General features: G+C 36.7%; 1 protein-coding gene across 2 annotated transcripts in view; it reads left to right on the forward strand.

The window, feature by feature from the left end:
• Positions 1-13,031, forward strand: part of KITLG (KIT ligand) — an 83,692-nt gene extending 70,661 nt beyond the window's left edge. For both annotated transcript variants that reach the window (XM_004417931.3, XM_004417929.3), the window contains 3 exons: positions 763-830; positions 1,918-1,994; positions 8,652-13,031. In XM_004417931.3, the coding sequence (XP_004417988.1) occupies positions 763-830; positions 1,918-1,957 (108 nt within the window). In that variant the 3' untranslated portion in view covers positions 1,958-1,994; positions 8,652-13,031. The remainder of the gene's footprint in view (positions 1-762; positions 831-1,917; positions 1,995-8,651) is intronic.
• Positions 13,032-14,765: the final 1,734 nt, after the last annotated feature.

Below are 14,765 nucleotides of genomic sequence, written 5' to 3' on the forward strand. Positions count from 1 at the left end.
CAACTAGAAAGATGTGCAACTGTGACATACAACTATCTACTGGGGCTTTGGGGAAAAAAAGGAGGAGGATTGGCAATAGATGTTAGCTCAGAGCTGGTCTTCCTCAGCAAAAAGAGGAGGATTAGCATGGGTGTTAGCTCAGGGCTGATCTTACTCAAAAAAAAAAAAAAAAAGACAAAAGAAAACAATAAGATAAGTCCTACCTACCTTAACTTATAGTCTCAACAGAATGTATATCTTAGAAGGATTTCCCCCCATTCCTCATTATCCTTTGGGGGCAACCCCTCTAGCTAAGAATGCACACTTAAGAAATGGGAACTGATTTTAATGGCCTGAACTAAATATAACAAGGAAGAAAATATGCTGAAAATCATATGATGGACTTCAAGCCAAATAGAAATGCCATTTGTGTTATCTGCTATTTTGGATTTCCAGTCTTTTGTTCTCTTCTAATTGAAGCCTGTCTAAATTTTAAAATGTGCTGAATCATTGTGACTCAGCTTTTTGAAACGTCTTTTGAATTTGATTACTATTTAAACCTTTCAGTTTCTTTATTACTCTTTCACCTCCAACATCCTAAAAATGTTGAGTTGATAATACTGTGCATTTTTCACAATTTCTTATTGCAAAAATATTTTACATGCTGCTTGCGGAAGAAAACTGTTAGTGGAGTTATTGACATAAAAGTGGAGAACATTTACCTCTTAACTATTATACCATTCATTGCTATTTTTACAATACATGTCATTGTTCTTTTCCCAGAAGAAACAACCAAATCTTACAAGGGCAGTTGAAAATATACAGATTAACGAAGAGGATAATGAGATAAGGTATTCTGTTTTACTAAATGTGTGCATAAGTAAGCTTGACGTTGCCTTGTCATGTACCAGCACATGCTCGTAATGTCTTTAAGAAGTTGTTCAGTCTCATAATGGCAGCTCCCAACCAGTGTCTTCCAAGTGTTCATCCACATTTCTGATCTCTCACTCTCTCTTCAATCCTACGTCTCCATTTACCTGTGGAATACCTTCACATAACTGCCTTCATAACCCTTCTTAGGGTATCAAAACTGGTCATCTCTCCTTTCTTTATTTCTATAAGCAGTAGAATCTTGCTTAGATTCCTGGTCATAGAGCTCTGGAGGCACGTTTGCTGATTCTCCTCCTTTTCCACCCAATTACAGGATATACTGATTCTTCTCTCTGAGTCTCTTGCCAAGCTTAGCTCTTTCTTTGGCAATAGTCATTATCTTCATCCATATCATTATGATGTCTTGGCTGAGTTGCTGCCACAGAATCTTTCTTTTCCTCGGCCCTTCTAACCTCCACTTTTGTATCATTCTTCCTTAAATCCTGGTTCATAATATCACTTCCTAGTCAAGATACTTTCAGTGATTTTCTCTTGCATACTTAAGATATTTGACTTCATGCTGGCCTTCAGAGCCCTTAACGTTTCTCGACCTGTTCAGTATTTTCTCCAAAGCCACATACAAAAATTGTTTTAAGATACTTTTCCATTTACTGTAGCTGACCCTGATCACTTTTTCACCTTACTCCAAATTGCTCCAGTTACTAATAGTTTGATTTTACATTCAGTTATAATTTTCATTTGGCATGTTACTTTCTCATATCATGCCTGTGTATACATATTTACATATTAAGTGCATGTAAGCTTTTTAGTATGTGTGTATGCATATGCATAGAGAATTTTTTAAACTACTTGGGAAGACTATATTGAGGCAGATAAAGTCTTCCCTCTTCCCTGTAGTAATACTTATGAAGGTAAGCTTCCCACTCAATTTTGCAACCTTTTGCTACTGTATTTACAGAAAAAACTGCCTTTTACATTGCCCAGATCATGGTGTACTTCAGAATCTCTGTCCAAAAGCAAATAAGCATTTTTCTTGTTGTTTTTCAGTATGTTGCAAGAAAAAGAGAGAGAGTTTCAAGAAGTGTAATTGTGGCTTGTATCAACACTGTTACTTTCGTACATTGGTAAGTTTTTAGAATTTAAACTGAAAGATTTACCGAGCTATACAGTATCTTCAATGCCAAAATTTATTGTCTTCTATCAAGCTGATGTCAGTATATTCACTGAAGCTGTTACATAATTGAATTGTGCGTATCTAATTCGTGGTGTGTTCTCAAGTTTTGAAAGGCCAGTAGTGTTAGTCCTGATTAGTGGGAGATATACAAAAAATTAACAGCTGAGTATTTATTATTTTTGAGGCCAGAAAATAAATTAGTCAAGGGGAATAGGGCAAATTAGGACTAAAATAAACTATCATTAATAGAGGAAGAATAAATAAAACCAATTTCAATTAAGTGTGACTACTATAACATGATAGAAAAAGTATCTCATATGTTAGATACTGAAATGAGCGAAAACCAAAATATTTCCCTGCCTTTTTAGGAAAAGGAGAAAAGGTTAAAATATCTAACAGTCAGGAAAGGGAAATTGTCAAGGTATTTAAGTGCCACCAGCCACGTGACTGGTAATAATTGTGCCTAGTCACAGTCCAGAGCCCAGGATGCACTGCATATTAACCACTGACAGAGCCCTATTGTGAGTGTGTGGGTTTGTGCAGGGCTTGTGAGAGAAAGAAAGCATGGCCAGGAGGCCCTGATATGCTCCTCTCCTCTCCTGTCCACTCTCTCAGATCCAGGTACTGTTGGGAAGCATCCCAAGTGGCACTATCTTGATCCGATATCGATTCATGCTCTTCTCACCTTCAGTTCTGCTACCTGGCTGTTCATTTTGTCATGCCCGTGGAATCCCGAGTGCATTTGTTACAGTGGCATATGAGCGTTCTCTCACCTTCCTAGTTCCTCACTTCTCCCCTGCACTCCCTCATTGTCAGAGGATCATTTACTCTCCTTGATTATTACAAAGACTGTCTGTGGTGAGCTTTGCCTTTTCCTTACAGGTCACTGTCCTTCTAGCTTGCACTTCTGTCCCAGATTCAGAGATTTATCTCTAGATTGAACCTTCCTAGGAAAAGTGGGTCATAGAGAGCTGCTTTCCTCCCGCAGGAGCTCACTTTTATAGTTATAGAACATCATTTTTCAACAACCCAAAATAACATGATATAATAATAATTATGTCACGTATTTCTCTAACACTTTAACCCTGCTGTGACACAGACTTCTTCAGTTTTGCCTTTCATCATGTCCTTGATCCCCATTTCCAAAGCATGAATAGCACCCTCCCTTTTTTCTGCTCCGCATCCTAGCTTCTCTCTAGGCTCATGTTTCCTGTCAGATAATGTAAGCAAATAGACCCTTTGTTTTTGCTGGAGCAGTATTCCCCAAGCTGAAATCATTGTTTTTCCTAGAAACCAATTTCTCTACCCTTGAACCCCAACACAAGCTTCACTGTATCTTCTCTATCTGCCATTTCAGTTCCCTTAAGCCAGACATCCACAAAGCACACATTAAATGGTTAATTGAGTCTTAAAGGCTCAAGTCAAGTCCTCTGTTGTTTGGTTTCGAATTGCATCGCTGGGATCCTGTTTTGGCACATAGGTCTTTAGTCGTGTGGTTTTTAATTGTGGCATTTGTCCTGTGACATTTGGAGAGTGGATTATGATGGGAAAACCCAGGGCACTTGTTTAGGAGAAAAAAAGATGGCATTTTAAAGCTACCATAGTCAAGCAACTTACACACATTTCTACTAGTCAGGGAACATTGGAGGACTGGAACTGAGCCTGACTGGTTCTTGCTGTAGCACCTCACTTGTTGTCTATGCGTTGTAGGCTCTCAGTAGAAGTTTGTTGAATGAGCAACTGAGTGAATGAATAAACCCTAAATGCAAGTGTAACCAAGTGGTAAGGAAGATAGTTATTCTGAAGTAGGGTTTTGTTTTGTTTTGTTTTTTTTGCGAGATGATACGTTCTAGAGATCTGCTGTACAACATTATCCCTATAGTTAACAGTGCTCTGTTGTGTATTTAACAGTGTGTTAAGAGGGTGAATCTCATGTTAAATATTCTTACTGCAATAAAATTAAATGCGTTTAATTTGCCGATTTGGGTCAATAGGACGGCGAGGGGAAATGCAGTCATCTGCGAAAGGACTTATTTTTCTTAAAATATGAAATATTACTCATGTGTAAATGAATCAAATTAGATAGTCAGTTAAAGAAGCCCCACATTGTTTAGAAATAAACTCATCACATATCATTGAGTAGTTGGTGTGAAATGAATGACAGAATGAATGAAGAAGTGGCATTCTTCTTCATCGAGTACATTACTCATCATCTCTGCAAAGCCCTCTAAAGTCTTGGCTCAGATACCACCACCTCCAAAAAGCTAGCTTCCCAAATGAAAGTAATCTCTCCTTATGGCCCTCTAATTATATTTCATATAATACTAGTATATTAGTAGGACATCGTAGTTACTTACATAGACATTTTGTGTCTTCTTCTAAACCATAAGCTCTTAGAGGGCAGGATTGATTTCTAAATTTCATTTTGGAATCCCTATAGAGCTTATGCTTTGCACATGTAAGTGATGAAGAAATATTTGTTGAATAAATGAATGGAGAGATGAATAAACTATCTCAGAATTGCAGTAATGTGAGAATAAAATTTACGGAAGCAAAAATAGACTTAGGTAGGTAGAAGTAAATAAGAATTCAAATGCTGAGGGAGAGATAGGAAAAAGGAAGAAAAAAGAACCAGCTCATTATCATGAATCTGCAAACCCCAGAGTCAAAATGTATATGTATCATTTGTAATCATTTATTAAGTACCCATTGTATAGAGTAAAGCCTTATGCTTGGCCCTATACCAACAGAGGTTTAAAACCTGCCAAGGAAATCGGAGTATAATTTAGGGAAAGGGATGTGGTGGAGGGAAAGGTTTGGGAGAGCAGACTATGATGTGTTAGGAGGGGAAATCTGCCAAGAAACAAGAATAGCAGTAGTAAAAAGTACCAAGATAGAAATGACATGTGGAGTTGTAATTACGTTTTAAAAATTAGATATAATTTAGATTATAGTCATTTCGTTGGTTAACAAGAAAGGGAAAAATGCAGGGAATGACTCAGGTTTATGGCAAGGATTTCTCCCTGAAATGGAAGTTTCACCAACTAAAACAAATTAAATCAGGACAAATATTGGAATACTAGACTAGGAAACATACGGAGTAGTTAGTTCTCCAACTTATAATTGGAAAATGAAGAGAAGAAGGGTTTGATATTTTAAATACAAGGAAGGAAAAATGAACTAAAAACAAAAGGCATTGCCTCTAAGAGAAAATATGTTAAAACTGTGTTTATTTGACATCAAACATGAAAATATAAGAAAAGTTAAAAATCCACTTAGTCAACTAGCTGATGCCAAGCATCCACATGTGGCATCCCACAAGAAGTTTTCATTTATTGGGTTTTGGGTAGCTCAGTTTAAGAAAACGAAGAAAATAGAGTATATCATAGGAAAATTTTATGCTTCATTCTTCCCACAAATGTGATTCTAACAAACTCCAGTAGGTGCATTGTTGGATACAAAGCTTAATGTAACGTAGTTGCATCCTCAAATTGCTTATAGCCTGCAAAAAGAAATAAGACGTATGCATGATAATGTATTTTACAAAGGAAACTAGAAGTTTACAAAGTTAAAAAGCAACAGAAGGGGCTTACCAAGAAAATGCAATGAGAGACTAAAGGCAAGGCCACTACATATGGTTGTGCAGGACGTGCCCTCAACATACCTCTAGACGTTGGTATGGATGGCATCCCTTAGAATTTTACCATACACACATATACAATTGCCTTATTTGAAGGGAGAGAGAAATCACTACCAACAGGAGAAAAGCTTCATTGTGTAGATGATGGAGGTGGCATGTATACAGAGCTAGATCTTGGATGATTGGTGAAATTTTGTTAGCAACAGGGAAGGGATAATCCAGATAGTGTAAATGGCATAACTAAGTCAGGGAGGCCACAGTACAGACTGTGTTCAGGAGAGTTTGTACAGCTGGACTCCAGTGGAGGTCACACATAAAGGGTTAAAATGCTGAGAAGAAAGGGTGGGCATCAGTTTGAAAAAGGATCTGAATTCCAAGTACAGGGCTTACACTCTATTGAGTAATATAAGGGGTTGTTGGAAGGTTTAGGAAAGTAATCAGATATTGATGTGGCCAGATGGATGGGAGTGGTGAGCTGGAGTCAGGGAATCCACTTAGGAGGCCAATCTTCTAAATAGATATGAGAGAATGATGACCTGAACTAGGGTCAGGGCCATAGAAACAGGAAAGCATGGACCATTTTGGAGACACTGCATTAAGAGAATCAACAAATCCTAGTTACCCATGGGATGTGAGGCTTGACCTCACAGGCAGAACTCAAGGATGATTTGGAGCCTATGGGACTAACCAGATATGGGGGTGCCATTAAAAGAAAATGGGAGAAGGAGCTGTTAGTATATATTGACGAGTGGCGAAATATGTTAGCCTGGGAACTTGAGAGAACAGTCAGGGCTGGACATAATAGGTTTGGGATTTGGGAGTCATCTACAAAGAATTTTAATTGAGACCTTGGGAGAAGGACTGCATAGTCACAGAGAAGGCCCAGTTTGGTTGACAATAAACAGCATGAGTTTGTAAACACTCAGTTAGCAGTGTTTATGGACTTACCCCAGCATGGTAAGTGTAGAAAGTAATTCTTATATAATTAGGCTGGTGGAGCGACTCATAAAAGAAACACAACCTGGAAGTTTCTGATAGATCTAAACTAAGACAGAAGAAAATAGATCCTAGAATTGGAATACAGATGAGCTTGAGTCAAGTTGAGTTGTTCAGCGCCCAGTACTTGGGGATGCTTGGTTACCAAATGGCAAGATCTGTGGCTCTTTACCAACTATTTTCTAAGAATTTCTGGAGCTTTGTGGGTTTTGTTTTCGAGCTCTCTTTCTGTAGACACATTGTGATGCAGAGGATTAGAAGGGATTCAAACCTTGGCTTCAAAACTTGGGTTCAAACCTTGGCTCTGCAGCTTAACCAGCTGTAGGTTCCTGGATGAGTAGTTGTCTTTTAGCCTCTACTTTTTCATGTATAATGAAGGGATAATAATACTACCCTGCTTATTTCATGGGGTTGCTGCAAGAATCCAAGGTATCATTACAAAAATTGTAGTTTTGTTCTATGAGAAAAGAGTTGTCAGCTTTCAAGTTTATTTTATTTGCTAAATGACTCGGGGACAAAGTCAGAAATAGATTTCCAATCTTGTTTCTCTACGTTTGATTAAGTTTAGAATTTCAAATGATTTGTAGCTTTTTTTAAAAAAAAATCCTTTTGCTTTTTTTGTGATTCCCTTTTGCTTTAATAACCAAGCTTTATTTTTAAAATAGCTGTCATGTATTTTGGACTTCTGAAGTTTTCTCTTCATGTTTCGTAATTTTTCCTTGAAGATTTAATTCTGCTTTCTTAAATACAGGTTGTCTATTTTCTAGAATTCTGTTTGGTAAATTGTTGTGTGATATAGTTTTTAATCGATTACATTTAGAAAGACTGGAAAAAATACTGTCCTACTTATTTTATACCTAACCTGTGTAGTGATCTCCAATATTTTGAAACCGGTGATCTGTGACTCTGGGATTGATAAATAGGGGCAAAGATAGCGAGAGAGGAGTGAATCGGAGAGAAAAGAAATGCCAAATACACATTGATTTAACGGCTGTGATTGCAGATAGCGTGAAGATGCTGTCTATAATAAAAAATAGTTAAGGAAGTACAAATACTTTACTTAAAAGTCGAAAAGTCTGAAAGCTGAGTCCAAAGCTCGGTGGTTTAACACCCGCACTGAGGAACGAAAAGTCTGGCTTTCATGCTTCAACAAGTCCCGAAGCTGTGCTGAGGCCAAGTGAACTTCCCCAGAGGCCTTGGCAGGATGTGGTGCCAGGATTTCTCTTTTTTTGGCGGCGAGTATTGAATGAGATCTTGCTGCTGCTGTTCCTCAGTTGGGAGAAGTGATTGCTAGCACGTGGCTAGGCAGTCAGGATACTGGCACTGCTCACTGGCCGAGAGGCTGCTGTTTGTTGGTGGCCTCTGACTGGCTTCTCCATCTGTCCCATATCTCTTTCATGCAACTCCATCTATCTCCATGTCTTCTCTGTCTAGACACTGCTGTTGTCCTTCACACCCTCTCCCCTCGCTACCTATCTACTAACTTTTCAGAGCCTTCTTAGAGAAATCCAAGGCTACGGAGATTGATAACCCTCTTATCACAAGTGGAGATAATCTGTGGTATGCCTGGGGGTACGAAAGCCACAGGGCATTCATTCATCCATTCTTATGTTCAAGAAATATTTATTGAGTATCAGTTTTGTACCAGGCACTGTGCTAGGGGTTGGAGTAGAGCAGTATTGACAGGCAAAGCTCTGTGTCCTCTTGGAACTTACATTCTAATGGGGGAGACAATCGATGAACACTAAGCGAGATCATTTCAGATAATGTTAATTGTTACCAGGGAGATCATAGAGAGTGACTGATCAGTGTATCTAGGAAAACGTTTATTAAGTTCTCGTAGGCCGTGTAAGTGAAGCATGCGTTCTAAGTCTGTTACTCATTCGGTAGTTATATGAATTCAGCCATTGAGAATGAAAAGAAGGCAGAAAGCAGATATGCCATAATCTCTCTTGTTTCTTTCCTCTCTAGGCGGGTAACAGTTCATGTTTGCTTCATAAATGAAGCAGCTTTAAACAAATTCATATTCTGTCTGGAGTGACAGACTGCATCTTTATCTGTTCTTGCTACCCACAACTCTGTATGGATGATTCAGAAATTGGAACAAAGTGTTTTACTGTGAAACTGGCACTGAATTAATCATATATAAAGAAGAACTTGCATGGAGCAGGACTCTATTTTAAGGACCTGGTGGACTTGTGGTCTCATTTAGAACTTATAGCTGATGTCAGAGGAGAAAGCACGTGTTCCAGACTGCATGCATCATTTTGCATGCCTCCAGAGATGTCTAATTGCTGAAAAGCCACACAGCTTTGCTTTCAGTTACAACCTGCAGTTCCTAGTTATTTTGGTCTCTGCAAGTAGATTTCAGCCTGGATAGTTGGGGTAATAATCTTTCTCAAAGGGATCTAGAAAAAATTTTAAAAACAAAAACCTAATAGTGTCAACCACTGTACATATAGAAAGCAGTGGGAACAAACTGATTGGAGTAGGCAATGTGTCAGCCTTGTATCTGCTGATTAATGATATGGGTCTGATCTTGGTCTCTTCCTGACATGAGCCACGCCCACCTACATCCCACTAGACAAATGGACATGGCTGGCTGGATCTATCTGTGTAGGGGAGCCAGTACTGCATTAGAACAGTGATGCCTTTGTAGAGGGGAAGACTCCGAAAGAGTCATCACACAAAGAAGCTATGAACATTGAACAGTGGGGCAGTCGCCGTGGAGGACATTTGGCACCCCTGGTGAAGACGGCCTTTTACCTTGACCACTATAGAGTGTATAAATCGTGCTTGCAAAATCTATTATGAAGTGTTTATATTCTAAAACTATTACAGAGTTATGTAAAGGGACTTAGGAGAAATTGCTGAATGTATGAAAAGTCCCATTTTCAATTTCTGCCATGGGAGAGTAAAAATAAATTATGATATTTAGTATCTAAGGTTAGGAAACCACACCCACATGCTGATATGGGTGTTGAAAACTAGGTTACTTGGCTTTTACAAGAATGCAAGGAATCGGGAAACTTTAGTTATTTATAGTATAATCACCATTATCTGTTTAAAGGATCCATTTATTTAAAATCAGGCGCTCTATAGTCATTAAGGTTTAGGAATTAAAAATAAGAGAGCTTTATGTAGTTATGCATGTCAGTTTGCTATTTAAAATTTGTGATGGCGTTTGTCATATTAAGAGTGAATTTGGCAAGAATTTCCAAGATGGACATTGCGCTTTTAAACTAGAATTTACAAGAGATTATGTGAATTCCCTTGCCAATTTTTTTAATAGTGAAAGGAACATCTGACTAAAGTCAAAGAATGATTTCTTATGGTTTATTCTGATGAAGATTCTTTTAATATGTTACAAACATACACATAAAGGACTCCAAAGCTTTCCATTCTAACTTAATCCTTGTAATAACATTATTGCCGTGTTCTACCATCATCAGATGACCATTTTCAATGTAGTGATACGAAAGAGCATAAAAAGCTAACTTTCCTTTGATTTCAAAAGTCCAAGAATTTCTAATATCATTGGATTTTAGCTTACGTTCAAAGCTGATCCCAATACAACTCCAGTTAAGTGGCCTTGGCTCTTTTTTGTACCAAAGAGCCCAGATAATTTCTATGATCCCTTCCTTCTCTAAAGTGCTGTGGTTCTTCAAACACTAGTCATTTTGCTACATCCAACCTAGGTGTTTTGGGAAGCTGCATTAATTTATTCAGGCCCTCAGATATCCCATGGTACAATTGATTAATAATAAAATCAGAAATCAGTTTAATTGCTGAAGGGACCTGTCTCGGTGTGTGATATTGATGTTTTGAGGAAAATTGACATAGATTAATATGCATTGTGTGTGTAGGTCATGTGTAGATTGAGAAGATTGATACTTCTCAATCTAATAGTTTGGTCTATTTTGCCAATGGTTTTGATTTTCTTAGGCACATGAAAGTGCTATTTAATGAGCTTGAGAGTACAGTAAATGTACTTTTGTTCTCAAAGCTAGTAGCTGGGTTTTAACACTTGAGGTCATGGTCCTAATCAATAGAATTAAATAGACAAATTCAGCAAGTTATGAAATTTGGCATAGTAGGCGAGGGGAGATGTATTCTGCATAAATAAACGTATTGGTTCCTTGAGTTACATGGATTACCAATTTTTAAAACACTAAAGTTCTATAAAGTGCATGAACAGTAGAAAAATGCTGAACGTTATTTTGGATGCTAGCTGCTTGGGCATTAACTGTGTCGTATCTGCTTTGAGATAAAAAAAATACACATATATATCTTGGCTTTATTTTATCCAATATTTGCTCTGAATATCTTTCTTCATAAATCATGGAAAACGCACAACTGACATTGTAAACCATGAAATCACCTTTTAAATTGGTGTCATGTATCTGATAGTTCTCTTTTGTAATGTTTCAAAATTGCCTTTTAAAATGACCTCAGAAGTCTGCAGATTCTAAATTATACCAAAAGCTTTGTACGTCTTTGGTAGAACCCAAGTCCATCAAGAAACTGGCTCTGTGATAAACGGTGTCTGCCCAATGATATGGAAGTGTTCTTGGATTCCATATTATAATCTAATGTGCTTATCACACTGCCAATTGTTAATGAGTCAGAGAAAAATTGTTTTTTTAATACAATAATAGAATAAGTAACCCATCCTCTTAACAAAGGATTATGTGAAAAATGAAAAAGTATGTGTCCATAATGAAGTGTTTGCTTTTAGTAAGAAACACATTTCATTGACCATTAAAGTACTTTGGAGAAATGTGGTGGCATTTTTTGGTACTCTAATTCAATTGAAGTTAAATTAACAAAAAAGTCTATTCAGAATTCATGGATATTTCTTCTTAATGTTTTGCTGCAGCAAGATTTTGTTTCAAAATGTAATCCCAGTGTAGAGCTTTTAGCCATTCCATATTTATGCTTCTTGAACAAAAAAATGTATTTTTTAAAAAGGCAGTTTGACGTAGTGGGATGGATGTTGGGAAACATGGTCAGGAGGCTCCACTGCCGTTAACTGATGTTGGTAAATCACCTCCCCTCCTTGGATCTCAATTTTTTATTTATCTATATGGTGAAGTCGGAGGTCACATCTTAGGTGTGAAACCTATTGATATATGACTGACAAAGATAGTTAAAATTGTTCCATATAAAATGTCCAACTCTGATCGTTGTGAATAAGCAGTTTGAACATAAAAAGTCATTGCTGTTCTTGTTTGTAATGTAAATAGGGTCCATTAGTAAAAGTGAAATTCAGTCTCCTGTGAGGTGAATTGGATAACCATTTATACAAGAGATGGCTTTCTCCTTTGCTTAAATAAACATTTTTGGATCACCTCTGAAGAGTGAAAACCACTAGTACATTTTAGTCAGGAAGAGATACCATATGATGTGTGTAACATTTGGAAATACACCACATTAAGCATTCAAATGCCCTTATTTTATTAAAAGCTAAGAGCAGAAAATGTCAGATGGTCATGAAGTTTTTGAATGCCAAAACATAATTTAGAATCCATTTGGAAAGGGGTAATCCATAAATTACATTTTACAATTGAAAAGTGGGATAAGAGTTTTAAAGTAAACCAGCCTATCTTTGAAACTATTATTTTGAAATTGGCATTAAAATATGAACATTCAGATGGAAATTCTGACTAGTTCATTTGTAGTATTTGATCACACAATTTATGGTGTTGCAACTTTTCACTAAGTCTGGAAACGCCTTTGTAAAGATAAAATAATGGTACTTTCATTTCCTAACGATATTGTTTTAGAAATAATCCATATTAAAATGGATATTTATGATCCTAAAATGTTTGCTAAGCACTGTAAATTTGTAACTGCCATCTCCAACTACATCCTTATGATGTTTTTAAAAATAAGATAATAATTGCTTAAAAACCATAGTATTTTCAGTTGCTTGATTTCTGAGCTATAAGACTCACTAAATAAAATTTTCCAATCAAAATATCCTATTCTCCTGTATTCTAAGGATTAATGTGTGATTATAGTGTCCCACTTGCCACTGTTTTTTAAATCAGTGGACTTGAAAAGTATTCAGACATTTAGATGGATGCACAGATATATTGCTCGTCAGTCATAGATTGGAGTTTGCATATTGTAATGTAAATGGATGTCAACACTATTCTAAATAGTTTTATTATGGCTGAGGTTTAATTAAATAAAAGTTGTAAAATGTGATGTGTTATGTGTATATACTGTATGTGTACTTTTTAAAATAGGTTTATGTCCTGACCCTTTTTTATACAGGTTTGAATTTGAAATTACATTATATATACATATACTTTATTGTTCTAAATAAAGAATTTTATGCACTCTCTTAAATTTGCCCTGTCATTTGATATCTTAAGGTTTTCACACATGTTTACAACATGGTTGACCATGCATTAAGCTAAAATCAAATTTTCCTATGGAAACTTTGTCATTAATCTAGATTTTGTTGTACACAAGGGGATAAGAAATCATTTTCATTCAATATTTATTGGCCACTAAAAGAGGGAAGCTAATCAAGGAAGATAAAGTTGAATTAACACATTGTTTGCTCTCAAAATGTTTCTAACTTAGTCGGGGAGAAGATATGAAAACCACTATAATATGCATAAAGCCACACAGAAGTGACTAAGTGCAAAACCAAGGTCCAGCTAATGTGCTTAGGGCGTGCAGGGAGGAGAAATGGATACGGACTAGGGAGGATCATCGCGAAGTTGGTATTTAGACAAAGATGAGACAAGTTTTGATAGAGAAAAATAATTATGCTCAGTCTGAACAGCATTTTCCAAAGTAAGAAGTCATAAAATTTCTCAGCTTATTCCATCAAATCAAACCAGTGTATCCTGAGCATATAATGCATAAAGAGATATCCAGAGAGAGAAGACTGGAGCCTTGAATGCCACAACAAGGAGGGCAGACATTATTCTTAGGGATCATGGAAAGCTATTGTGTCTTTCTGAGAAAAGGAATGGCCAGATAAACACCTTTATGGCTTATGTGGTTTAGGTAATAAATTGTCACCCTGCTTAACCCCTGGTTGGTGTTTGACCCTTGAGACCATGTCTCCCATCTTTATGACACCACTCATCTTTACCCACCATTTCTTTTCAATTTCTTTGCTGATTCTCCCTCCTCTGCTCACCCTTCATGTTGCTAACTTCCGCCAGTGTAAGCCTAGACAACTGTAACTGACCACCCTCCACCACTATTTGGCCCTTTTTTAATCAGATCATCAAGTTAGAGTGAATAATATGGAGAAACCTGATGATATGTTTCTCTGGCTAAAACACTTAAATGGCTGCTGCTTATTTTCAGGATGAAACCTAAACTCCTCAGCATGACTTACAAGGTCCTCCTCCATCTATCTCATAGTTTGTTTTTTTGATTGCTAATTGTTTTCCCCGTTAAGTCATAAGCATGAGGGCTGGGACCATGAACACTTATACCACTACTTTTCCTCAAATTTAATACAAATAATAATTTATGGAATTGACACAAAATTTGATGTGACTAGCTATTACCTATTATAATGTCCTATAAGTTAAAAGTTATTTTCTAAAACTTTATTATAGACAATTTGAAATATATCTAAAAGTAGAAGAGTAGCTAATGAATCCCCATGGGGATTTAACCTTACTCAACTCCTGAATGATCTTATTTTATCTAAGTCCCCTGTTTATACTACACTCCCTTTCATATTATTTGTAGGTCAATGCCTAGAAAGATTTGATCTGTAAATATTTATGTGTATCTCTAAATTATAACCTTTTAAAACATAACCACAATACCCTTGTCAGACCTAAGAAAAATCAACAATTCCTTAATATCAAAGAGCCAATAAGTATTCACATTTTAATTGTCTCACATGTCATTGTACATCGCAATACTGCACTACGGCACGGTATAAAATAAAGGTAAAAAATCTCTCTTCAACATTAAACTTAGTTCCTCTAGAGGTCCACACTACTAATTATTTCTTATCAACTTCTGAAATTTTTTTTGCATGTGTAGGCTATATATCTACGTGTGTGTGTGTGTGTGTGTGTGTGTGTGTGTGTGTAT

Source organism: Ceratotherium simum, chromosome 25 (genome assembly GCF_057802395.1).
Source record: "Ceratotherium simum simum isolate JZ-2026a chromosome 25, ASM5780239v1, whole genome shotgun sequence".
NCBI lineage: Eukaryota > Metazoa > Chordata > Mammalia > Perissodactyla > Rhinocerotidae > Ceratotherium > Ceratotherium simum.